Raw genomic sequence first — 25,586 nt, forward strand, 5'->3', positions numbered from 1 at the left:
ATCACCACGCTTGCTGCGAAACTGGATTGGCAGTTTTCTGTAAAATGCCTCTCTTAGTCTCTGGACTATAATTTTGTGATTACAAGGAGTTGTAAACACTAATCTTCTAGTCTCATTTTCTTTGAGTATATGATTTGAACATTTGTAGGAAATTGTTTCCTAACAAAATATCAGCTCTTGTATCATGAAAATAAATTGGTGGTGTTTTCACCTTATACCAAGGTGTTTGCCCAGCACCGCCAACCATGATTTCAGTCATCTTAATCCCTTTACATAAGATTAAGATTCTTCTGGAAAAAATATCTTCCAGCAATCTTTGGTAATTCTTCTTCCAAATTATTTGGAAAAACTCTTCGTTTCTCTGTACAGATTCCAGCCCTTGAATCAATATAAGCAGCAAAATATTCTGCCTTATATTGTTCATATAACATTCCTACTGGAATGTATATGGATAATGGACTTGTGGTCATTGGATTTTCCACATCCTATCTTCTGCCATAAACTCCATTCCATACTCTAGACGTTTCCAAGGTTTATGTTCATCGAGAAACTCTAGTCTAAGAACCAATTGATCTGGTTCTTTTCCTGGAATCCCTGTGATATGAACTTCTAATTCTCCAACTTGGATCATTCCTTGGTAAGTTCCTATCATAGGTTGTTCTAAATAGTAGATGATATTACAAGGAAATTGATTCTTTTGTTTCGTAATATCAAATACTATTTCGACCTCCTTCCACCCTTCTGAGCATCTAAGCTTTCCTATTATTGGAAAACTTTTTAGCTCTTGTTGGGTTTCTTGGACAGGGGTTTTTCCCCATCTGTAGCTTGTAATTCTATCTCCTTGAAAAGATAGTCTTTTTGATCCAATCTAAGACTCTGATTCCTTTGTAAAATCAGTTTGTCTTGTATTTGGATATCTGTTTCCTGTATTACAGGAAACTCAACTTGTTCTGGATAAATTGTCTGAGCAACTTTTCCGAATATTTCTGGTATCTCAATAAACTTATTTCTGATAAACAATTCTGAATTATGTGTATTAGATAGAGCATATGAAATTTGATAGGTAATAGAATATGGTCTATTACCTTCCTTCATCAGCCTTTTTTCTTTGAAATTTTGATGCAATGTCAAGGCTCGACTAAAATCTCGATCTGCCAGGTTGTAGGCTATCCTTAAATAGATAACTCCTGCAATCTTGCTTGCACAGAGATTTCCTAAGATAGTTCCCAGCACTGAATCTTGAAGGTTCCCCTTTCTTTTATCGCATATAGCAATATCAATGGGTGAATCTATACCTTCTTTGAAAGTAGCTTTTATCATAATTTGGATTGCTCCAATATGAATCCAGGACATAGTCCTTGCTACTTCGATATTGAGTTTTTGTTATTCCTCCTTAATTTCTTCAGAAGGAATTAACTGCATCTCCATTCTATTTCCAGTAAGTTCCATTGGGATTGCCATTTCCCTTCTAGAAACTTTATAGATCAGATGATGCTTTCTGTTTCTTAGGCCAAGATTTCCAAAGAACTTTTCTACCTGTCCTGCGGAGAATCCTTGATATATCTGTAGACTAGGATTTTCTTTCATGATCCTTTGAACCATGTTATGAGATATTGTTGTCTGGCTAAAGAAACCAGACAAATCCTCATGTGTTTCGTGTCGAAACACCTCGCCTTCAGTCAGATTCCGATTCAGCTCTATCTGATTCTCGCTGACTTAGGACTTCTTCTTCTTCATATATACTCTCATCTGAGGCAATGTCCTCAAATCGGTATACTTGAATAAGATCTTGGTAATAAACTGCTTCTTAAATATCCGGAGTTGGATCGAAACGTTTAATACCTCTTTTTTCATTTTCTGGACAGTTAGTCGAGATATGTCATCTTGCTCCACATGTCCATCAATTACAATCCTTAAAACTTTCATTAGCTCGTGTATGAGCTCTTCTGAAAGTTTTCTTTGTAGGTGTTCTTCCTGTGCTTCGAGATGTACTCGATGCTTGGGATGATGTCCTAATCCTCGATGGTCCGCTTCTTTGTCCAGATTTATAAGATCTGGCTTTTTGTCTAGACCATACTGTTCTTGGTTTCCAAGAACTTCTTCCACTTCTAGCATAAGGATGAGTCCTGAAATTTTTCCTTTTATGCTTTTGTGGTTTACTTCCAATAATTGTAGGAAGATCATTTTCCTTACAACACAAAGGAGTACGTTTGTTAATACCCCTTAATCGTTTGTAATTCTTTTGTAATGCTGCCAAATGGTACCATTCCGCCAATTTTCTTTTAAGGAAAGAAGCTCTTCGTGCTAATGTATCTGGATTTCCAGGTACGTATTCCCTTATGAGCATTTCTCTCCAGGGACTTGGCAAAGAATAGTTGCATTGCTATGTCTTCTTCGACCCCTGAATTCCATCTATATTCAGTGAATAACATAATAAATTCATCCACCAAACATATGTCATGTAATTCAAGACTATACAGAGCTTGAGTATATTTCTTCATATTCTCTGTATCTTGACTGTTAAAATAATCTACCCCTATAAATTGAGCTTTAAAAAGGGTAGCCATTCTTCCGGCTATCTCGCTTAGAGATTCTCCGGCTAGGACTGATTCTTTGGTTTCCACCGAAGTCATGTCCCAAGCAATTTTCACTGATCCCATAAGACTCATTTTTAGAAATTTAATGAATCCTTCTCTGTTGAGATCAAGTGTTCCTACTGCAATCCTCATAGCAGATGTCCAATCGTCTATGAGTTCTTCTCTGTTTCTGAAATCTAATACATCAATTAAAATAAAATATGGAATAAGGGGTATTTCTGTCTTTTTTAAACTTTAAGGGAGTTTAAGAAAATATTTTTAGGTGTAGGGAGTTAGAATAAATTTGAGTTGGGTGGTAGGGATTTATTTACAATTTACCCTTTTTTTTTTCTTAATAATATGAGGATTATTTTTTTTTTGCATATTATTTGAAGAGACGGTCTCTTGTGAGACGGTCTCACGAATCTTTATATGTGAGACGGGTCAACCTTATCAATATTCACAATAAAAAGTAATACTTTTATGGTGTGTTTGGTTGATGTGATTAAATAAAGATAGATGAATAATCATATACTTATCTAATGTTTGGTTAAAATTTTAAGATATATTAATATTCATTTTGACCCGATTTAAGACCTAATTTTATGATTAATTATTTGATTATTAATCTAACAAATTAAGTGGGATAAGTTATCAACACACCGCAAATTACATTTTTATCCTCTTATCTCTTATGAAAATAAATATTTATTAAATTCTAATTTATTATGTTTAATGATTACCGTAATATTTCAAATATATTTCTAATAAATATATTTAAATTAATTTTAATAAATGTAAATTATAATTATATATATTTAATTATCTATCCAATTATTTTAAGAATATATATTTAATTAGCATTTGGGGCATTTTGGTCATTACAATAAATTTACAAAATTAATCCATCATTTTAAAATCATACCAAACACCATGTTATTTATCACATCATACTATTAATCTATATATCTCATTTTTTAATCACTCTAATTATTAATCATTTACTTATCATATCACACGTACCAAACGGAGCCTTAGCATAAAAAGTAATACTTTTTCATGGATGACCCAAATAAGATATATGTCTCACAAAATATGATTCGTGAGACCATCTCACACAAATTTTTACCTTATTTGAATCTCTCGTATAAAAATCGGATCATCTCTATACCTATAAAAGTGAGAATAAAAGATAAATATTTTTTAAATCATGAATTGACCAAACCAACCAACATTATATCGATATTTTTGTAAATATATTTCTGTGATAGGAATACGTATGATAAAACATCATTGCCCCTTTAAATGAAATTATGTTTTTTTTTATTTGTTGACCATGTCAAACCTATAAAAGTATGGATAGAAGACAATGTTTTTCAATTGTGAATTGGCTAAACTAGCCCTCCATATGTTTAAAACGTCAGACATTACATTGATATTTTTGTAAATATGTTTATAACGTTGTCATCAATAAATTGGAAGTTTTGATGTTGTAATAAGAATAACCAGTTATGCAATTAATATATACAAATTAAAATTTAAGTGAAAGGGGAAAATAGTTTAAAATTAATTTTCTATATATCTTTTTTTACATTAAAATTCTAAATGTCTATCCTTGTGATACCTTTAAATTTGCATAGAGAGTAAATAAATTTAACTATTTACAATTGTAAAACAATTTAATTATGACAATTATATCACTTAAATTAATATGATATAATAAATTATAAAATACGAAAAAAATTAGACCATTGAAAATATGTCATTACCATCATTCATATGGCATATCTCAAATATTTTCTCATGATCATGAATAACAATTTGACCATCTCGATTAATAATTAATAAGAATTAATAATCCATTGTTATTGCTATCTCATTATTTCTTATTAGCTCATACCTAACCACTTTGTCATATTAAATTTTATTTTTTAATTAGCAACAAAGGAAAAAGTTGAATAAGTTGGGTACAGTATCGATCTAAATTGATAACCTTATAATAATAATTTATTGACTTGAAAAATTTCTTTACACTTCAGTAATTGTTTGAACATTTTTAGTTTTTTTGATTTAATAAAGCTGCTGATCCAACGGATAATTACAGAGCTTAACCTAACTAAATTAAAAAAAATGAATATTCATAAGAAGAAGTTTTTTAAGGAGTCAAACTGAATACAGAGCCTGACTGATAAAGCACAAGAACAATACTGATAGTCAAAACAATTTAAGCCCAACTGACAGTCTATCTAAGTCGACCAGTCAGTCCAAATTCAAACATTCCCCGAAGAATCAGTATAATCAGTTAAAAAGGATTAGAGCCAAGCTGAAATAGCAGATAAATTTTTCTGTATCAACAGTCACTGAACCTTAACAGAATGTCAGGTTCTTGTACACTACCAGGACATGTCAGAAAGGACGATGACATGGCAACAACGACATCTGTATTTGAAAACAGATATATTATTTTGAAAAGATTATCGTTGCAGATTAAGCTATAAATTGATCAGTTGAATTAGCTCCGAAGGTTATACAGTTACAATATCTATCTCTGAATTTTTGAAAATGAACTAATTTTCTCAGAAGAAGCTCTCTACGAGCCAAACTGAAAAGCCAGCACACGTTGATAAGTTATTATTTGATCATTTGAGGATCAAATTCGTGCTTAAATTTTTTGTGTGAAATCTGTGTAGTTGAGAGTAAGAAATATTACTGCTCAAATCATTTTAGATTGAAGTTTATTAAGAGTTTCAGTTAGGCAGTATTAAGTCCCAAATGAAATGGGTGATTTTAAATTGCTTGTAATTATCAAAGTCTTTTAGTGCAATCTTTCCCGAGGAAGAAGAAGTGATGTAGGAGTATTGAAACTCCGAACATCCAAAAACAACTTTGTGTCTATTTACTTTTCAGTTTACCTACCTTAAATACTACTCAGAAGAACCAAACTGATTTCCTTGATAAGCCATCTCTTCAAATAGTCTCAGTCGTCTACTTCCACTAAGTTCAAACTTAAGAAAGCAAAGCCATGTGAGCTGACTCTAAGCTGAATCATCTGAGTCAAACTGATCCACCAGTGAAAGTGATGAAGAGGTGGTATAGTACCTCATGGCTGTTACTTAGCTGGAATCTACCTATGATGAGGTATTTGACTTTACCTCAAATGATTTTATACGAGAAAATCTCATCACTACACTAAAAAACATGGCAATAGAGTAAAAGAAACTTTCTCAATCATTCGAGGAAGTGAAAGTAAAGCAAGCAAGTAAGCAAGCCTAACTAACAATGATGTTGAACCTAACTTTGAACTGTCAAGAGAAGTACTAGGTCTTAAGGAAAAAATTTCGAAGTTGAAAACTGAGAATGAAATACTATTGAATGAGCATCAATTACTTATTTATGAGAATAACAAACTAGTCGAATTAATATTAATTAATTAAAATACATTCATATCATTCTATTTACACTCTTATATTGTTTAATAAATTCAAATTCATTTTCATATCATTCTATTTACACTCTTATATTGTTTAATCAATTCAAATTCATTCATATTATTGTATTTGCATTGTTCTGTTAGTTCAATTTAGTACTTAATCAGATAAATCATTATTTTTAATTCTTATCATTTTTTTGGATCTACCTTTTTCTGAACAAAATGTTGTTTGATAGATTAGATCACGTAATGCAATGAGTAAAAAATATTTTTATTGTTAATTTAATTTATTGATATACAAATGCACTTGCTTTCATGGTAGTACTATAAAAAATGTGAATCAATACCAGAATCTTTATGCCAAGACTTAGTTAAGAAAGACTACACTATTAATAAGCTTCCAAAACAAGAGTACTACCGCTAGAGCTGTTAAAATGGGTTAGAGTTGTCTGGTCGGTTTGTCCCACCATATAAAATAAATGAGTTAGGTTGGAAATATCTTGACCCACCAAAATGCAGACTGACCTTGCAACACCAGCTTAATTCCACATAAAATTGTCTAGGCCCCACTCCACTGACTTATTTTGACATTGATACTAAGTTTTCCTAAAATAATTAGGGGATATCAAAATCAAAACTACTAAAATATTAGGCTCACCTAAGGGAGTGTTTGCAGGGAGGAGTGTTTGCAGGGAGGGACCATTAACAACATTCAATCTGGAAATTATAATTTACCAAAAAAATAGGAGGATTATGAAAATCTGAAATTGAGAAGTCTATTAATATACAATATATTTTCGAGTTCAGTTCGAGTTTCAAATATTAGACTTTCAATCTTTTCGAGTACAAGTCAAGTTCGAGTTTGAAATAGATTATTCGATCAAGTTCGAACTCGAGTAATATGGTATTTGAGCTCGAGTCGGTTCATATGCGTCCTATGTGATCTGCGTATGTTAATTTTTGCTGATTTGAACGAACAAATACTCATTTTACAGTAAGGATTAATTGCAGAGGAATTATATTGGTTGGTCCCCAATCCATCCTTCTCCTCATAATTGATGGACAAATTATTTAGTAATATCTTAGCCACATTGTGTTGTAAACATCAAAACTCACAACTCGAGAGATCAGAAAAATCAACAAAGAGACAAAAAAGAGAATTTCTTCACGTCTCCCAAGTTTCATTCTTTTGTCACTTTCTTTGGGCACTCCGTACCCACTCTGTCCGCATTGCATTGACACCACTTATATACACATTAATGAAAACATATTGAGATTAATAGCAAACACTACATATTTACAACATTGCTATAAGACAGGAAAAGGCAGAAATTAAATCTTCCTCCTTGTCAATTAGGCTCAACTAGCTAGCAAAAGGTGGCATACTTGAGTTCAAGTGGATACATGAATGAGTTAGCATACGTGAATCTGACTATCTGACTATTCTTCAATGGCTTTCCTCCATTAACAACACAGTCATCGAAAGAAACCCTTTTGAAGGTTCTTGGGTTCACTAGTCTTGCGGAGGCGAACCAGCCACAGCTGATGTGGATGTTGGAAGGAACACAGCCGGAAACGCAAGTGTTCACGATCTGAACTGTGAACTGTGGGATCCCACTTGTTGAATATCTGCTCTGTGAAATGCTTATATCTCTATTCCTGCAGGTCCCTTCAGTGTATTCTGTGTACATGCATAAAACACAGAATATTAAAACAAAATTTCATTTTAGTGTGTAGAGAAAGTTCGGAGATAGTAACTTACCATGTAACATGAGCTTTCTGTGTTTATAGTGTACATCTTCTGGTTTCATACTTGAGGTTCTGTTGATATCTTCACTGCCAAAATGCGTAAAATTTGCTAACGAGAATGGAAGCCCGACATCGATTTCGCGCAGTAGCAGAACTAAGAGCACGAAGAAGTAAAAGAAGAGACAAAAAGTATTCATCGATCAAGACTCTTGATTCACCATGCATGGAAGAATATTATCAAGCAAACAAGCTTGGTATCATGCATGAACTACAAGAAAGTTGAGACCAAATTTTGGGTCTTTTCCTTTAGTTTCTCCGTCTGCAGAGATTTATAATTCGTTGGTTTCTTGAAATTTTGCTTCTTTAGAATTATAATACACAAGGTAGCTAGGATATGTTTGTAAGCAACGTTTTTATACGACATCAAACAGGAGGTGGATAGGAAGATGGTCATTAAATGTGCGACTCAAAAGGTTATTTTGCTGTGTCTGTGGGTTTTTCAACTGCTTTTTGCAGCATAAGTCGCTTCATTCAAGGTAGCCTAGGAAGAAGAACAGAAGGAAGGTTAGACATAATGCAGCTAATTGTCTCAATAAAGTTGTCTTGGAAGGAGAAAAGAAGATTAAAAAAACTACTACAAAAACATTAATTAATCAACGAGGCGTTTTGTTTCTATATTCCTTGAATTTATGTAAGACCTTTGGAATAGCTTCTCAAGTAAGTCGCTTTGCTGGTTCAACTTTTAAGTAGGGGTCTGAAATTTCATATTGTTCTTTCCTTGAGTACTTAGGTTATAGCTAGGGACCTTAAATGTCAATTTCACGTGGACGCTGTATTGTAACATCAAATCTTATGTTTGTACTTGCTGTATCTATTATAAATCCAAAAGGGTCTTCTGCAATTTGTACCCAAAGGCCAAAGCAAGTGAAATATAGCAATTCTGCAAATGGTTTTAACTTTTAACAATGAAAAAAGTAGATCTTAGTGTCCCCATAAATCCCTCCAAGAAAAAGTGGTATCTTCCGAGAGGACAGAGTGTAGGTGGGACTTTTTCATCGGAAGTAACAAGATCGAGGACCCTTCGGGGCCTTTTTTTTGGCTTCGATAAGCATACCATAAATTGCAATAAAAAAGAGTAACATCATCACATCAAAAGCATGCTTCTTTATATAGAAATGGCTCACCAAAATCAAAATGGGTAAACATTTCCAAAAATGGAAAAACCGAAATTAACTTAATTATAGATTCTATCTTGCATAACAAATAAGAAAATCATCGATGATATGTTGCTTTTAAAATAATTTATATGAATAAAACAAATCAGCATTCACAAATGACATTTTTACATCACAATATTATATCCAAGCTTTTCAAACTTAAACGAGATTAGAACAGACTTAAACATGAAAAAAGTTTTTTTATCTTTAGTGTAATTGTAATTATCTCAAAACAATAAATAGATAAAATAATACATAAATATGATAAATTTAAGTCCGATGGATTAATTCTCATATTCATTTAAAGCATAAAAATCTCAAAATTACAATCTTTATTTGTTTTTGCAACCCCATGACGATTGAACTTGATTCCTCTTGATTATATCAAACAACTGTAAATTAAATTTCTATCCGATTAATGGAACTCATCCAATATGATCTTATATTCACAAGTTAAAATGTCATTAGCATATGCATGAATCTAATTGAAGTGAATGTTTATCATTTTAGCAAAAGTTATAGTCGGTTATAACGTGAATTTTTTTCAAGATTTTGATCACATTTTTCCAGCATAAATATGGAGATGAGTTGCATTGGGCTGCTTTGCCAAGTGGGCAGATAATTTTCAAAATTTACATTCCCTGCCAATAAAATGGCTCCACCTGGCTAAAGAAATCTTATTTTTTGGATAGGATGTGAGCCTCGCGCGGCCTGGACAATTCTTGTCCATTTGTTTAAGTACACGAAACTACCGTTTTGCCCACGTCTTATCACAATTCCACAATACGTTACGTTTTACCGCCTGAAGTAGTCGAGGATATATCGGTCATTCAGCGCAGAACTTCGTCTAAAGACAGATTATCACCGTTGTATCTACAGTTTAGTCGTTAGGAAGATGACACTGTTCTCTTCTCCCTCCTCGACCTCTAAATTTACTCTCCTTTCACCTTCTCAGATTCCAAATTCTTCGAAATTTAGTTTCCCAGTACCCTTAAGAACTCTTCAATCTTCCTCTGCATACCCCTTTTCAAATCATGTACACGCGCAGGAATCATCATCATCATCAGCATCATCGCCGATTCTTCAAGAAAAGCCACAAAAATCTGCGATACGAACCGACAGTGAAATGGAAGATAAAGATGATTTCGATATAGAGATCATGAATGCCAAGAAGTCCCTTGAGGAGTTGCTTGTCTTTCGCAGGCCTGTTGTGGAGTTTTCCGATGAAGAAGAAGATGAAGAAGAAGAAGGGAAGTTTACTGGAGATGGAGAAAGTTCTGCAATTGTTATTAAGCTGCAGAAACTTAGAACGTCTTCGGCTATTGATGCAGGGCTCTCGAGATTCGCGAAGAAGATGCCGATCTTTGAGCCTGAGAGGGTTGTTTCAAGTTCTGAGAGACCCCTTTTGGTGAATTTGGATTTGGCTTTGTACAGAGCAAAGATTTTGGTGCGGAATTATCGGTATGAAGAAGCAGAGGAGATTCTCAAGAAGGTAGAATATGGATACTTGTAAATAGTTGTAATAATTTCTCTGATCTGGAGTAATTGGTACCTTTTTTTCCTTCCTTAATTGTTTTTATTCATTGACTTTGTGGTTATGATGTTTGAGTTGTGCTAAACCAAAGTTGGGATTGAATTATGTTGTTTACTGAATTTTTGGAGTCTTTCTCATTTGTTTAATCTTTTGTAATCATGCAATGGCTTCAAGTGTATAAGTTACTGGTCGGAAGATGGGAGGCCTTATGTTGCCTTAGGGAAGGCTTTGAGTAATCAATCAAGAATGAATGAAGCAAGAGCTGTGTATGAAAAGGGTTGTCAGGCTACACAAGGGGAAAATTCTTACATTTGGCAGGTTGGGTTTGAGTCTATATCTCTTAGAGAAATTTGCATGTAGACGAGTTGAAAATGTATTCTATGTTTCTTTTTTTTTTTTGCCAGTGTTGGGCTGTTCTGGAAAATAAGATGGGTAATATAAGGAGGGCTAGAGACTTATTTGATGCTGCCACAGTTGCTGATAAGAGGCACATTGCAGCCTGGCATGGATGGGCTGTTTTGGAGATGCAACAAGGAAATATTAAAAAAGCGAGAAATCTTCTGGGAAAGGGTCTCAAGTTTTGTGGTGGGAATGAGTATATATACCAGACACTTGCACTGCTTGAAGTTAGAGCAAAGCGATATGAACAGGCTCAGTATTTATTCAGGCAAGCAACCAAATGCAATCCGAAGAGCTGTGCTAGTTGGCTAGTAAGTTGTGAAAAGAAAATTACTGCCATTTGAACATGCTGGTGATGGATATGGAACTAATGTTTGAGTTTTCTTATTTTGAAGGCGTGGGCTCAGCTTGAGGCACAACAGGAGAACCACCCTACTGCCAGAAGACTTTTTGAGGTCTGTTTCTTCGAGACATTGATTCCGGATTGCTTTGAGGTTCTTTATTTTTGCACCTGAAGTCTCAACTTCCCTTGGGTTTTTGGGTCCAGAAAGCTGTGCAGGCTAGTCCAAAGAATAGGTTTGCATGGCATGTGTGGGGAGTCTTCGAAGCTAATCTAGGAAATGTTGATCTAGCAAGGAAACTTCTGAAAGTAGGGCATGCGGTGAATCCTAGAGATCCAGTTCTTTTGCAATCACTTGCATTGTTGGAATACAGGTACTCCACAGCAAATTTAGCACGAGTGCTGTTCAGAAGGGCATCTGAGTTGGATCCAAGGCATCAACCAGTATGGATTGTGAGTACTTATGAAATGTCCCAAACTCTAGTTTCTAGTGTACGCGAGAATCTTGGCCTACGTTTATACCCTCAACACGAAACTGCTACTGACAATTGATAATATTTCCACTGATTTTTAGGCTTGGGGTTGGATGGAATGGAAAGAAGGAAATTTAGGCACAGCTCGGGAGTTATACCAAAAGGCTTTATCGATTGATTGTAATAGTGAAAGTGCTGCACGTTGCCTGCAGGCGAGTGAACAGATTCAAGTTTTGGCTATTATTTTCACTTGTTTTCTTTTTCAACTCTTATCTTCACTTCTTCAGTACATTTGTAGGCCTGGGGTGTTTTGGAGCAAAGGGTTGGCAATCTATCAGCAGCTCGAAGACTATTTAGATCTTCGCTGAATATAAATTCTCAAAGCTATGTAACATGGATGACTTGGGCATCTTTGGAAGAAGATCAAGGAAATTCTGTACGAGCTGAAGAAATCCGCAACCTCTACTTCCAACAGGTATTTCTCGTATGCTAGCTGATTTGGATTTTCGACTTTGTGATGATTTTTTGAGCTGAAACCTGATTGTTGGTTTACTACAGCGCACGGAAGTTGTGGATGATGCATCATGGATCATGGGATTCTTGGACATCATCGATCCAGCTATTGATAGTATAAAGAGACTGTTGAATTTAAACAAAGTTGATGGATATTCAGTAAGCGTTCAAGATGACAAATATATCAGAGGTTTTTCAACTGATATGGAGAGTGGAAGTGGTTTCAATTTGGATAGGTTCATTAGAGACAAACTATTCTTGGACCCTTCAAAACTCGACGTTGATTTGGAGCCATCTCGAATCGCTCTTGCGAAAGGTAGTAAATCTTGGACAAATATTAGGGGATCGGAGAGAAAAGACACCGCAGCATCACCAGATTAATTAAATTCGCCACAGATTTTATCTTCATAGTTTTGTAATAAACATATAATCCGGACATGCAATGTATCAGAATTTTTGTATGCCACGCAAAACAAGATATTGTTTAATTTTTGACAATGGAAAGCTGCAAGAAAATAATGTTCACGCGAGAAAAGACGATAGCAGAAAACGTAATTACATAGAAATCTATTGAAAAGAAACAAATTTGGTTAGAACCATGTCCTAACTGAAATTGAATTCCAGCATTTCCATTTTTTTCATGCCAAATAAAAATCTGAACATTGTCTGTGCGACTCTTCTCATCCCAAGGAGAAACAGTCGTGGTCTTCCATGTCCTAAGTTCACTCTGAATCAAACCTGCTTTGATGAAATCAGCGTTGGTCATTTAATAAAAGAAGCATAAGCAAACACAACTGACTTTCGCTCGTTCATTCACGCATATATATACTATTGTTGACAGGACGATTCAAATTTTGCATTTAATACGTCAATTTAAAATAACTTGGTCGATCAAGAGTATTCTTCAATATTTTTTTTTGAAAAAAGTTAAAGAGTTATGCGAATATTAATTATGTATTAGTAGTTGCTTGAATAAAGGCGAACAAATTAGTTCTTCTTATTGTCATTACTGTAAAACATGTACTTTTGTTTTAGATTTTAGACTTAAATCAGACGGTTCTACAAGAACTGCTAACGTTATATTATTATTCTTTAGACATTACTATAGAAACGATTTCATCTGCCTCATTGATTTGTTTAATATTAAGACTCATTTATATGATATTTATAATGAATATAACATTAAATATGATAGACAAATTGTTCAATATGAAACATAGTCTACTTCCACTAGTAGTATCACTTCTAAATTTACAAAACACAAAATTTATTAAGTGAATGGACGAAACGTTCACGAGAATTCTCAAGTTCTAGTCCGGAACTTGAGAATTATTTTATTACTATTTTTTATTTTAGTGATGCAGATGAGGACACTTCCGACATATTGTAATGATGGTCGCGAAAAACACAAGTATGTACAAATTTGTCTATAATGACAAAAGAAATTCTAACTTATCATGTTTCAACTGTTACAGTGGAGTAAGTTTTTAATATGAGAGAAAATATATTAGATGAGAGACGTTCTATCTTAAATATGAAAATTTTGGAAGTCTAATGTTTGCTCAATGGTTGACCGAAAGTCAATACCCGAACACAGGATATTAAATGTGACGAAGAAGACCAAAACAAAAGGACTGAACGCCTGGAGTTCCTCGGCGCTTGACCGCTTATCGAAGTTACACGCTCTGAAGGGGTAATTGAGTTTCACCTGTCACCAAAAATCATTTACTTGATTTTAATCTTGTGATGATCTAAAAACTTGTTCCTTATATATATTAGTCGCCAAAAAAGTAATGAAACCATTCATCTATTTGGAGTTATAAAAATTGGTTCTGTCCGGTCTTTCCCAGGTGACAAAGAAAGCTTTTGGAACTATTTCGCGGTACCATTTTTCTTTCTTTCAAGAAGTTCAGTAGAATACAAGCTCTGTTCAAATTATTATTTTCTAAAGAATACCATTTGACACCATTGGTCCTTAACATTTAACTAGAGATGATTAAGCAAGCTCTATATTGCATCTTTCGTGGTTCTGTTGTATATTATCTATGGTATGTCTGTCACCTTCTTTATTTTGAAGAGAATTGAACATACAGGATCGCTGGAAAGTGGAAACTCGGGGGAAATATGGTAAGTTTGAAGGGGAAACAAACAACTCTTTTGGATAAGATAATATTGGAATGAGATTAAATTCCTAGTTTTTGGTGATTGGCCTGCCGCTGCCAATCCTCGAAGTTATCATCACATTACAAATTGGCCTCTCACTTTTTACTTTTCTTTGTGTTTATACTACTATTTTTTTTTGAACATTCATATACTTGCATTTATTGTTTGCTTGATGGTTGCAATGAAATTTTCCTGGAATGTGGCAGTGCACCTCAGCTATATTTGGTGCCTGTTATTCAGCATAAAGAAGAAGTAATTGAAGCATAATTTATCAGTGAGTTTAATTAAGATTCTGTCAGAGTGTTGTAACAAATCCACTCCACTCTTTCTCAGTTATGTGTTCCATTGACACATAGCCGTTGTCAAGGATCACGATTGTCGAGTGGATCAAATCTGACTCACGGACCTATTGTTTCTCAAATGACATTACCTCGTGATTCTCAAGGGTCCATTGACTTCAGAAATTATCCCTTTCAAGAGACCATGTCCCCTCACTTAACCATCAAGTACATGATATACCCTTTTGCTGAAACATATAAAACTAAAGCTAAAAATCAGCTATGCATCTCTTTCTGGAACTTGTTAATCTTATTTAAAGATCTGTGGCTTGAATAATTTGCATGGCTAATCCATTAATGGCGTAGATAATGAAAACGACATTGGATTTCCCATATACCTGAAATCCTGAATAACTGCATGGGTTATCACTTTGCCAACATTACTATACATGCAATCCCATTAATTAATTGCTCTTTCTATTATAATGGCTCAAGATTTCCCATAATCTTATCCATCAGTTATCAGTATCTTTAAACTTCTGACTAACTTCCTGCATTTTCCAAGCCTTTCAATCATATGTTGTGGATCTAGGTGACAAGATGAATGACATAAGCCTCTCTATGATATTGTCACAGACATAAGTAGAAAACCGGAGTCCAGGTTTTTTCTGAAGACAGAATATGCAACTGGAGCAACAAGGGCAAGGCTACATTTCACTAGATCTTGCTTTCTAAAATGTTTGAACTCATGTGCGCATGATGTGTTAAATGTTACCCTTAAAATGTACAATATACAAGATGTATTAAGATTTCTGCTATGTGGTATTTAGCACCGAAACAATCTGAAAGATGAAGCCCCTATGTAATAAAACACAGTCCATATTGTAGCAAAAGCATTGCGCAGAATCGCAAAATTTAGCCATCAACAGAGAGACACATTTTTTTCAAGCATTTAGTGGCAGCGTGGTGTACGAAAAGAAGAATGGACTTTATTAATGTGAAAAGTGAATTGATAAAAGAAAGAGATTTAGTTCTTACAACTGCGTACATATATCAATGATTTTACAGTCAACCTGTTCACTTAAGAAGCCAAGAAAAATTAATGAACTTTTTTTTCACTTAAATTGTTTTAGGTCACTGAGGAGATTAAAGGTCGGTCATACAGTACATACAGATTTGAGCTCTTCAGTGACACCTCAAAAAATGTAACTGTGTACTAACTTCATTTCGGGTCATGGGAGTACCGGAGGTATTCAATGATGTCTTCATTTTCTGGATTTTGTATTTTCGTTGTTTTTCCATTTCAGAAGTTCATATTGATAAAAAAATTTGTTTCGATTATCTTTTTGGTCAGCCTTGAATTATCATGGCACGAGAAAGACACCCCGAAGCCTCAGTCATCAATACAAGTTGCTTGCCAGCTTTTCTTAATACATCTTGTCTCCACAAATTATCGGGTCTTTCTGATTTATCTATCCACATGTGTTGTGCACATGTTTGTTACATTCATTTGCATTTAGCAGTTAATAATAATCAGCCTCCTTGTACATTGAAAAGTTCCCATCTTTATCTTCAACAGGAAAACTTTATTTCAATTGCAGCCATCACTTTTCCAGATAGTTTTCTCCCACGAAGCATAAGGCTGATCAACAAGTTTGCTCAGTAAAGATTGGTTTTGGTGGTGCTAGTTTATATTTCTTGGCTATTTCTGAAAGGCTTAAACTATACTGGTGATACTTTGTTTAGGCATTCTCTTTTTCATGCATGACATAGATTTGGTTTAGTAAATTTACCCTTTTAATTTCAGTAGTTGTATCAGATCTTGGTACGTAATGGGATGATAAGTAAGCATCTTCGATCCGAAAAAATGACGTTTTAAATGTATAAAACATTTTGAATTTAATCTTTAATCTCCTTTTTTACTTTGTGTCTCAAATAATGAAATTCTGGCCTTCCAGTGTCTGGTAGACAGAGAGTTGAGAGATTTCTTGAATTTCTTTGATTCCACAAGTGTGTTATGGTTGTTCTGGAACTTGATGCTTATGATTATCATTAAACAATTGCAAACGCTTTCTAATTGAACAATAGTACTTTTGTTTGTGCTTGGATTTTTAATGAAGCAACTGCAAATCTCTTAACTTTTGTAAATAATCCTTTACTTTCCGTTGAGAGGAATAAATTCCTTTTCAATCTCTAAAGAACAAGAAGTATTACAATTGGCTAAAAAATATTTAGAAAGCGTCTCAAGTAACCTTTGATTCCCAATTGTCTCACGACTTTAAATTTGGCACAGAAGACAATTCCATGCAAACAATTCCTAAGAGATCAAGATCCAATATAGGCCAAAGGGCGATGTTGATTTGTTCATGATTTGAGCTGTAAGTCATTCTAAAATTCAGTCATCAATTCTAAGTATTTATTATTCCCATGTTAATTTTGGTATTCTTGGTGTAATTTCAGGAGCTTTAGCGGGACAATTTCTTTTCTTTTCTTCAAATTTTATTTCATTTATCTGAGATGGAAGTGGGCTCCAGTTCTCTTGAAATATCGGGTCCCAAAAAGAATCATGTGTCGATTGACATTATGAATGAGGAGAATCTTGCATCCGTGATCAAAGAAAAGATTGAGGCCATTTCTCCCTCGCATTGTGTCTGCAGAGTCCCTGAACAACTTTCCAAGGAATTCAGAGAATATTACGTCCCTTCCACGGTTACAATTGGCCCATTCCATCGCCACACAGTCGAAGCCACGGAGGAGACAAAATGGAGCTATCTCGACACGTTACTGAGTCGAAACCGGAAGGCAGAAGAAACTTTATACAGTTGCATCAAGGCAGTAAGGCATGTCGAACAACAGGCAAGAAAGTTCTACGGCGAAACAGTTTACATGGGAAGTGATGAGTTTGTTGAGATGCTACTGGTTGATGGTTGTTTCATAATCGAGCTTCTTCTTGAGTACGCGATCAAGAGTTTGAGACGAAGAGACGATCCAATATTTGGCACCAACGACATGATCTTCAGGATAAGAAGGGACTTGATCTTACTCGAAAATCAAGTGCCCTTTTTCATTCTTGAGAGGCTATTCCACTTGGTTTCGATCCCCACTCTATGCCACTCATCACTCATTGAACTTGCCTTGTGTTTCTTCAAAAACTTACTTCCAGTGCACACAACACACATCCCTCACAAGAAATTTGATCCCAAAATCCATCATTTACTAGACCTCATCAGGCAGCATTACCTGCCTACATCACCTGAAGTCCTGTCAAACGTGGAACACAAGCACAAAAATCTACCCCACCCAGCAACCCATCTTGTCGATTTCGGAGTAAGCCTCAAACCGGTTATATCTGAAGAAAGTCCTCTGAACATAAACTTTCTCGATGGAAAGCTCGAAATCCCACGTCTAAAAGTCGATGGTTACACCGAAATCTTGTTCAGAAACCTCATAGCGATGGAGCTATGCCACCATGAACGTCCTAAACACGTTGCATCCTATGTGGTATTCATGAAACGACTGCTTCAGTCCAAAATGGACGTGCGATTGTGTCGAGTGAAGAAAATTCTGATTGATGGTGGTGGGGAAGGACATATTGTTGGCCTTTTCAGGAGGTTGCCTGTGGATACAGGGAAGTATTTTTCCTACAACGAGATTTGTGAAAGGATGAACGAGTACGAAACAAACTCAAAGCAAATGTGGTGGGAGAGATTAAGACGTACTTATCATAGGACTCATGCGGGAGTTGCAAGCCTCAGTTTGGTTCTGTTGCTGTTGGTTTTCCTTTTTACAGGGGCATTGTTCTTGGCTGTTAATTTTCTATTTCACCATTTTCAGGGAAATTAGTGGTCAAATAATCAATAATTTCATTGTTATTATCATGAGATTTGACTCATTTCTTAATGAAAATTGAGAAACTAATTGTACATTCACAAGAAATTAAAGTAAATTCATCTTTCAATTAATCAATCATATGGATTATTATTGCACAAAAAAATAAGACAATTTCATTTGGTTACCTTATTTTAAAGGACCAACCAGATATAATATTAACCAAAATTTAACTTGATATTATTTCATTCCGATGGTGGAAAGAAACAAAAGAAGTGCATCCACTCTTGATGACGATGATGACGAGTTGACCAAAGAAAAGATTGCCCCGATTCTTTGGTTCAACGCACCTCACTATTTCTGCATCTGGGTCCCTTCTTTTTGTTGAATCCGACTCGTGAAAAAGTCAGAAAAGAACATATAATTGTAGAGAGAGAAGCCCGAAATCTGTAGAGAGAGAGAGATGGCGTCTACCAGGAGAGTCGGTGTGGCCGTGGATTTCTCGCCGTGCAGCAGAAAAGCTCTGCAGTGGGCTGTGGATAACATTGCTCGAAACGGTGACCATCTGATTCTCGTCACTGTACGCCCCGAGGGCAATTATGAAGAAGGCGAGATGCAGCTCTGGGAGACCACCGGTTCTCGTATGCTATCATCATCCTTATTCTTTCTTTATATATATGAACGAATATTTGGTGGGTTTTATGAGAAGCAGTGACCAAATAAGTAGTCTGATATTGGACCATTGTTTTCTTTTTCTTGATCTGATTAGAACATCAAAGTTCGTTTTTTTATGAGTTGTTCTTTTCTTGATGCTCCAGGAAAAATTCTTCTAAATTAATTATGTTGGTAGTCACTAGATTCTTGATTATTATTCTTCGTTTTTATGTTAAGTTAATTCTCCCAGGAGTTAGTTTCTGAATTTGATTCTCGATTTTGATGGACGAGGGATTCTCTCGTTTTGGGTGTTATCATGATTCATGACAGATGAAGGAGAATTGTTTGCAGTCTTGTTCACCAAAATTACAAGCTTATCCACTTTGTCAATTGTCAAAATTAGGTGTTATTAATGCAGCTTTTTATCATCAAATCTCATATTCTATAGCTCAAAACTTGTATCCTTTGTTATTCACTTGTAAAATGGAAGAAGGGTCTATTTTGTCTGTGAACCTACTGATCTACTTTCATAATTTTGTTAGCTTTGATTCCTTTGTGTGACTTCTCGAACCCTACTCTCATGAAGAAATATGGGGTTAATCCTGACCCCGAATCATTGGATATTCTCTCCACCGCGTCAAGGCAGAAAGAGGTGAATTTCAAGTTGTCTTCACAGCTTTGAATCTTTTTATTTCTGTATTGCAGTATTTTAACCATTTTTATCTCCACTTGAGTTCAGATCACCGTGCTCTTGAAAATCTTCTGGGGAGATGCTCGAGAGAAGATATGTGAATCCATCGATCACATTCCCCTTGATTGTCTGGTTGTTGGGAATCGAGGGCTTGGCAAAATCAAAAGGTTTCATTCATGCTAGTATATCATTCTAGTTGTTCCAAGAATCCCATTTTTTTCATTTCTCGAGCTGTAGACTACCCCCATGGAGGGCCCTTTTCGTTATATGTTCCACATGCCTAACTAGTAGTTTATAACGGTTTGATCTCAACATTAATCTGCAGGGTTATAATGGGAAGTGTGAGCAACTTTTTGGTGAACAATGCCCCTTGTCCTATCACAGTAGTGAAGAGCCAAGACTAAACGCTGCTCATTTTCTGGTGCAGCTTACTCGTGTTGCTCTCTGAATTCCAAAATGTTTTCTGTATTCCATTTTCTATAAGTTATTTTGAGAGGAGGAGGTTTGTTTATTCAGTTTACTCTTTGGTGTGTTGTTTCCTGTAATAAGAAGGATATCATAATCATTTCTCTTGTCACTGTCTTGTCTGCATAAGAACATGAAGGCCTTTGAGCCTGTATGTTTTGTGTGTTTCTCCAAATAAAACTAACTGTATTTCAGCAGTTGTGATTTGTCAAGCGAGATATGATATTGACATTGGACCCTAAAAGAGCGTAAATGGAACAACACAAATTTTCTCTCTCTCACAAATATATTACGTGTTATGTTCCTCAAAAAGCATTTACAGTGAAAGATGCACCAGGAATAGTTGGTTCTTGATTTCATGCTATCGTTATTAAACATCAGTGACAGAACAGAAAATTGCAGGTGAAGTTGATGCCAAACATGGTTGAAGATGAAATCTTGTAGGAGCAGCTAATTCCTAAGCATATTTTACTGTCACAAATGCAAGAGGAGCATACAAACAAATGAAAGGATGAAGAGGAGAGTTTCTCAAATATTAATCTTAATGAAAATGATCCGAAGAAAATGACAGGAAAATCATGAACAGGTCCAATGAAATACACCCCAAAAGAGCACTTACTGATTTTCAATTTTATTATAAAGTTCTCTTAGATGTTGTCAACACATTCTTCATTTGACAGAAGGTTAAACTAAGGTTTCAACGTGGATATGCTCCCCACCGAAACTTCTTGCCTCAAGAGAATGAACAACATGTTGGGTTGCAAAGGACGAGACTTCTTCCAACGATCAATAAAATCCCACCATTCGGTAGCATGTACAATGGTTTCAAGAACACAAATCTCCCACCACAACCAATGCAAGGAAAGCGACAACTTAGTCCAAGACCCCTTCACACCATACTCCTTCAATACCCACACATCAACATGAGTGTTTGCCTCATAGAAAAGAACGCCAAGGCATCCTCCAAGCACCTCCAGTGTGCGATTGATATCATTCCGCCATAATCGGGTTGATCCAATTTTTTGCATGCCTCACACTCTGAATCCAGACAAATAATCTCCCACCTAAAATCCGAAGAAATCTCAGGTGACCATGACCAATTAAGCTTACCACTTGCAAAAATGATTGGATATGATAATGGTATTAGAATGCCAGTATCCTCAAAATCACCACCCTCTTCCAACAATCAGTTCTCAAACCATAAACCATACCGACGAACTCTTCAAACAAACGGAGAATTACCACAACTTTATAATCATCCTTGTGCTCATCAAAACCAAACCCTCATGCTATTATGTAATTATATATCTTCGGCTTCGTACCGCTAGGAGGTAACTTCTTTGATTTCCTAGTAGATGGGTTCCGCAAGACGGGATTTTTGCATCCACGAAGATGAATATCAACCCATTACAAGAGCCTACTACCCAAGCACGGTCAGGTGTATATTTCATTGGATAATCGGTATCAATTGCAAAAGTAAAGGATTCTTCGCACAAAAATGAGCATTGCTTGAGGCCGTAGTGTCCGGAAATTGCAAATAATAAAACTATGACCGCTCAACTTTGAATTTCCCATTGAAACTCTAGTGTGGGTTGAATTCCGGACGAGAGATCATGGAAAGCCATGATTTGGAGACACACCTGAATGTCAGGAGAGATTTTAACCGGAAGTCTTGAAAGGATTTCTTAGGAAGGTTGAACTTTCTTCGGGAGGTAGAGTTAGTTCAGGCCACGGGCCGGGGCCGAGACGGCACAACCCTGACCCTTAACCCAATAGTGGCCGATTATGGTCTGGGTGGGTCGCGGAACTGGTTGTCTGGGTCCAGTTAACCGCCGCTTCAGAGTCCAGTTCTACCCATTTATTTTTTAACTTTTTTTAAAATGTATTTTTTTAAAAAAAATTAAAGAACAAAAAAAATAAATTAAAAAAACTTGCATAATTTAACTTATAAAAACTCGATTAAATATTTCATCATCTTGATAAAAAATTTTATTACATTTCTTTAATAAAGAATATATTATATTTTTCAATAAAAATTCCATTACATTTCAACTTTCAACGTCTTATATAAAAAATATATCATATTTCATTATATTTAATCACAATCACTCGCATTTCCTCCCCTCGTTCCGGATGTTCTCTCGATTTCGTCTTGGTCTTCTTTATCATTTTTAATATGTTGTGTTTTGTTATCGACTTTTGACTAATCATTGAGTAAACTATGAGCTTCCAATTTTTTTCGATATTAAGCTAGAACGTCTTTCATTCAATGTATTACCCCTAACACTAAAATCTTGCTTCATTGAAACCGCTGAAACGAGGCAAGCTATAATTTCTTTTGTCATTATAGACAAAATTGCATATATTTATGTTTTTTGCTACCACCATTGGAAAATGTCGAAAGTTTTCTCATGTGTATCATTAAAATGAAAAGTATAATTATCAAGTTTCTGACTGAAACTTGAGTATCTTCATGGGTTTCGTCCGTTCCTTAAATAAAAATTGTGCTTTAGTAAGTTTATATATAATATTACTAGTAGTAGTGGATTCATGTGTTTCATGTAGAACGATTTTTCCACCATATTTGGTGTTATATTCATTATAAATATCATATAAATGAGTTTTAATATTACACAAAATCAATGAGATATTATGAACATCTATATGCAAGCAATCATTTTTAAATGTTCCAAAATTATTAATCCAATGACATATAATACTCATTGGCATAGTTTGGTACACATGATATGATAAGTATGAGATACATAATATAAGGACAAATCAAAGATAAATATGATGGTAAGATAATATATTGAATGTTTGGTATGATTTTAACAAGAGTGATTAAATTTATATATTAGATTGTCACAACAAAACTAACATTACCATAAAAATTTTATTTTTCATTGTTATCGAGACCATTACTAATAAATTATTTATCAAATAATCTTATATATTTAAAATTTTTAATTTAATTTGATGTGTGCAATACATTAGTTCGTTTTTCACCTTTTTATATATTTATTTTATTTATATTTTACGTTTTAATATTTTTTTTATTGTTTCATGAGTTTATAATTTGATTATGGATATTTTAAAATAAATTATTGACGAAGTTTTGAAATATCTCAAGTTTAATAAATACTATAGATTAATTTTAATACTAACAATTTATTTTTAAATTTTAATAACAAAATTATATTTTTAAATTTTAATAAATTATGTATGCCCTAACACAATATCAATAGCAATTTTTTATCGAATGAATATATAAAACTAATTTAAATCCCAATGCTTGAGAAATGGAGGCAATAATGTCATTTCACAGAATTTATTATTTATCATGCAGATATCCCTATACATTAGAGGGATGTCTTCTCCATAGTGAACCAATATTATCACAGGCTCATCCAATTTTTATGGGTTGTTAAAAAATGAACCAAACATGGGCTAAATGATGATAACTTATTAATAATTTAGTTATCAAGTGTACCAAACTATGTCATTATGAATAAATTTACCAATGATCACTCCAAATATCGGATCACAAAGAAACTTTATTATTTATACTAGCAAATTTTTTAATTAATTCTTTTTTATCAACGACTAAATTTTTACGTATGTTTTTTAGTATATTTCGTGGTATACGTCTAATAGAAGAATTTTTACTTGTATAAAGCCAATTTTCAAAAATATAATTTATCACTAAAACTAAAATAAAGTTGTTGAACCACATAAAATTTAACAGTTTCTTCTCTAATTTAGCTTCGTCAAATTTAAAAAATTGACTATCATTACTCGTTGAGAAGAGAATGTTGGAATTTGAGTTTGAGAATGATCAATACCAATTTTCACTGGATGATTTTTTCCAACTATCACGTCAAAGTTCTATAACCATCTTCTTGTTGAAATTTGTAATTTTGCGAACAATATTTGCATTTGACTTGCATTTCATCGAAGGAAAGCGTCACTTTTTCGAAATTTTGGGTGAATATATCGGATGTCAGGCGAGGCACCACTTGAATTTTAATTTTAGGCACCATCGAATTGCTAATAATTTTTGACTTTGATGATGACGTGTTTGTTGAGCCTCTTATTCACGTTCTTGATGTTCTTCATCGGAAAAATCAAGATCATAACAATCGACATTGAATGAAGAAAAATCGTGATGCTCGAACTCGATGGCATGATGCCCTTTTCTTTTCTTTTGCCACCCCTACGACTTGATCTCGCTCTGACCATTTGTATAAATATGAAATTGAATTAATTATGAAAATAAATCAATAATTGAAAATAAATAAATAACTGAGACTTGATATTTTGATAATCAAAAAACAATTGAGAATTAGAGAGAGAAAATTGTGTGAAAAAATGAATGGGGTATTTATAGAAAAAATTTCAGACAAAAATATTGGAACGACAAACCTGTCGGCCCAGGTTAAGGTCGACTCAACGAGTTAACAATTGCACAACCCGGCTGGTTGACGGGTTTTACACATGTAAACTGTAACCATACTATCTTAGGGTGGTTTCGATCATATATAGTTCCAGATCAAACCCGTTGACCAGTTAACCGACACATGGTCAACAGGCCGGCTCCGGCTGGGGTCCGAGTTTGACCCGGCCCTTGGCCCAGTCTAGGTAGAGTATGAAGTTTTCTGGATTTTCTTCGGTTTGGAGATTTTCTGCCATTCTTGTTGTGGTGCTCTTAACTCCTAATCATTATTACAATACAATTTGATTAGAGTTAATTAATTACAGCGGAAAACGAGTAAAAATTTTCTTTACAATGAGCCCAAAATGTGTCAACTATAATTATAATACTAAAAGTATTATATAATATAATCTCGTCTAAACACATCACATCATAAAATAAGCCCACACATGACCGAAATAAACTACATACAAACAACTCATATCTCCAGGACATGTCCCAGTATATAGATACATATATACACTAGGATAGACTACTAAACATCAACTCAACTGTGAATCTCTCCAAAAGTACCCTATCCGGTCTCCTAATAACCTAGAGTACCTGCCATTGTCCACACATAAAGACAACAACAGCCCCCTTGGGGGTGAGCAAACGCTCCGTATGAAACAACCATAATATATACAACATATATCTACACAATGATATATGATATGCAATGCATGCATGTCGTGGAGATATCAGGTCAAGTGCCCATCCACTGAGCAAGTATCGGAACCAATCGAATCGCTATCAAATCAATGCTCGAGCTGGCACACCGGCTTCAGTCAAGTATAAGGGA

General features: G+C 34.6%; 4 protein-coding genes across 9 annotated transcripts; 3 read left to right on the forward strand and 1 right to left on the reverse strand.

Moving 5' to 3' along the window:
* Window positions 1-7,346: 7,346 nt before the first annotated feature.
* On the reverse strand, window positions 7,347-8,413 carry LOC140980317 (protein TAPETUM DETERMINANT 1-like). The gene is made up of 2 exons (XM_073446075.1): window positions 7,769-8,413; window positions 7,347-7,687 (listed from the first exon to the last, which is right to left on the reverse strand). Exons 1-2 carry the CDS (start codon window positions 7,950-7,952, stop codon window positions 7,374-7,376), a joined length of 498 nt encoding a protein of 165 aa, XP_073302176.1. The 5' UTR covers window positions 7,953-8,413; the 3' UTR covers window positions 7,347-7,373.
* A 1,409-nt stretch (window positions 8,414-9,822) lies between these two features.
* Window positions 9,823-12,756, forward strand: LOC140981000 (protein high chlorophyll fluorescent 107). Its single transcript, XM_073447190.1, has 8 exons — window positions 9,823-10,464; window positions 10,681-10,824; window positions 10,911-11,216; window positions 11,301-11,360; window positions 11,453-11,698; window positions 11,820-11,930; window positions 12,017-12,193; window positions 12,277-12,756. The coding sequence occupies exons 1-8, from the start codon at window positions 9,868-9,870 to the stop codon at window positions 12,610-12,612; spliced, it is 1,977 nt and encodes a 658-aa protein (XP_073303291.1). The 5' UTR covers window positions 9,823-9,867; the 3' UTR covers window positions 12,613-12,756.
* Window positions 12,757-13,887: 1,131 nt separating this feature from the next.
* On the forward strand, window positions 13,888-18,686 carry LOC140980799 (UPF0481 protein At3g47200-like). 6 transcript variants are annotated; one of them, XM_073446851.1, is made up of 4 exons: window positions 13,889-13,924; window positions 14,082-14,113; window positions 15,309-17,050; window positions 17,133-18,686. In XM_073446851.1, the coding sequence occupies exon 4, from the start codon at window positions 17,190-17,192 to the stop codon at window positions 18,513-18,515; it is 1,326 nt and encodes a 441-aa protein (XP_073302952.1). In that variant the 5' UTR covers window positions 13,889-13,924; window positions 14,082-14,113; window positions 15,309-17,050; window positions 17,133-17,189; the 3' UTR covers window positions 18,516-18,686. The 6 variants fall into 6 exon arrangements, with proteins under 6 accessions (XP_073302946.1, XP_073302952.1, XP_073302949.1 ...); XM_073446845.1 differs by having other exon boundaries at window positions 13,888-13,924; window positions 14,082-17,050; XM_073446848.1 differs by lacking the exon at window positions 13,889-13,924 and having other exon boundaries at window positions 14,004-15,921; window positions 16,027-17,050.
* A 142-nt stretch (window positions 18,687-18,828) lies between these two features.
* Window positions 18,829-20,516, forward strand: LOC140980800 (universal stress protein PHOS34). The gene is made up of 4 exons (XM_073446852.1): window positions 18,829-19,141; window positions 19,697-19,806; window positions 19,894-20,012; window positions 20,171-20,516. The coding sequence occupies exons 1-4, from the start codon at window positions 18,964-18,966 to the stop codon at window positions 20,247-20,249; spliced, it is 486 nt and encodes a 161-aa protein (XP_073302953.1). The 5' UTR covers window positions 18,829-18,963; the 3' UTR covers window positions 20,250-20,516.
* The last annotated feature ends 5,070 nt before the right edge of the window (window positions 20,517-25,586 follow it).

The sequence above is a fragment of the Primulina huaijiensis genome, chromosome 7, assembly GCF_012295235.1.
Source record: "Primulina huaijiensis isolate GDHJ02 chromosome 7, ASM1229523v2, whole genome shotgun sequence".
NCBI lineage: Eukaryota > Viridiplantae > Streptophyta > Magnoliopsida > Lamiales > Gesneriaceae > Primulina > Primulina huaijiensis.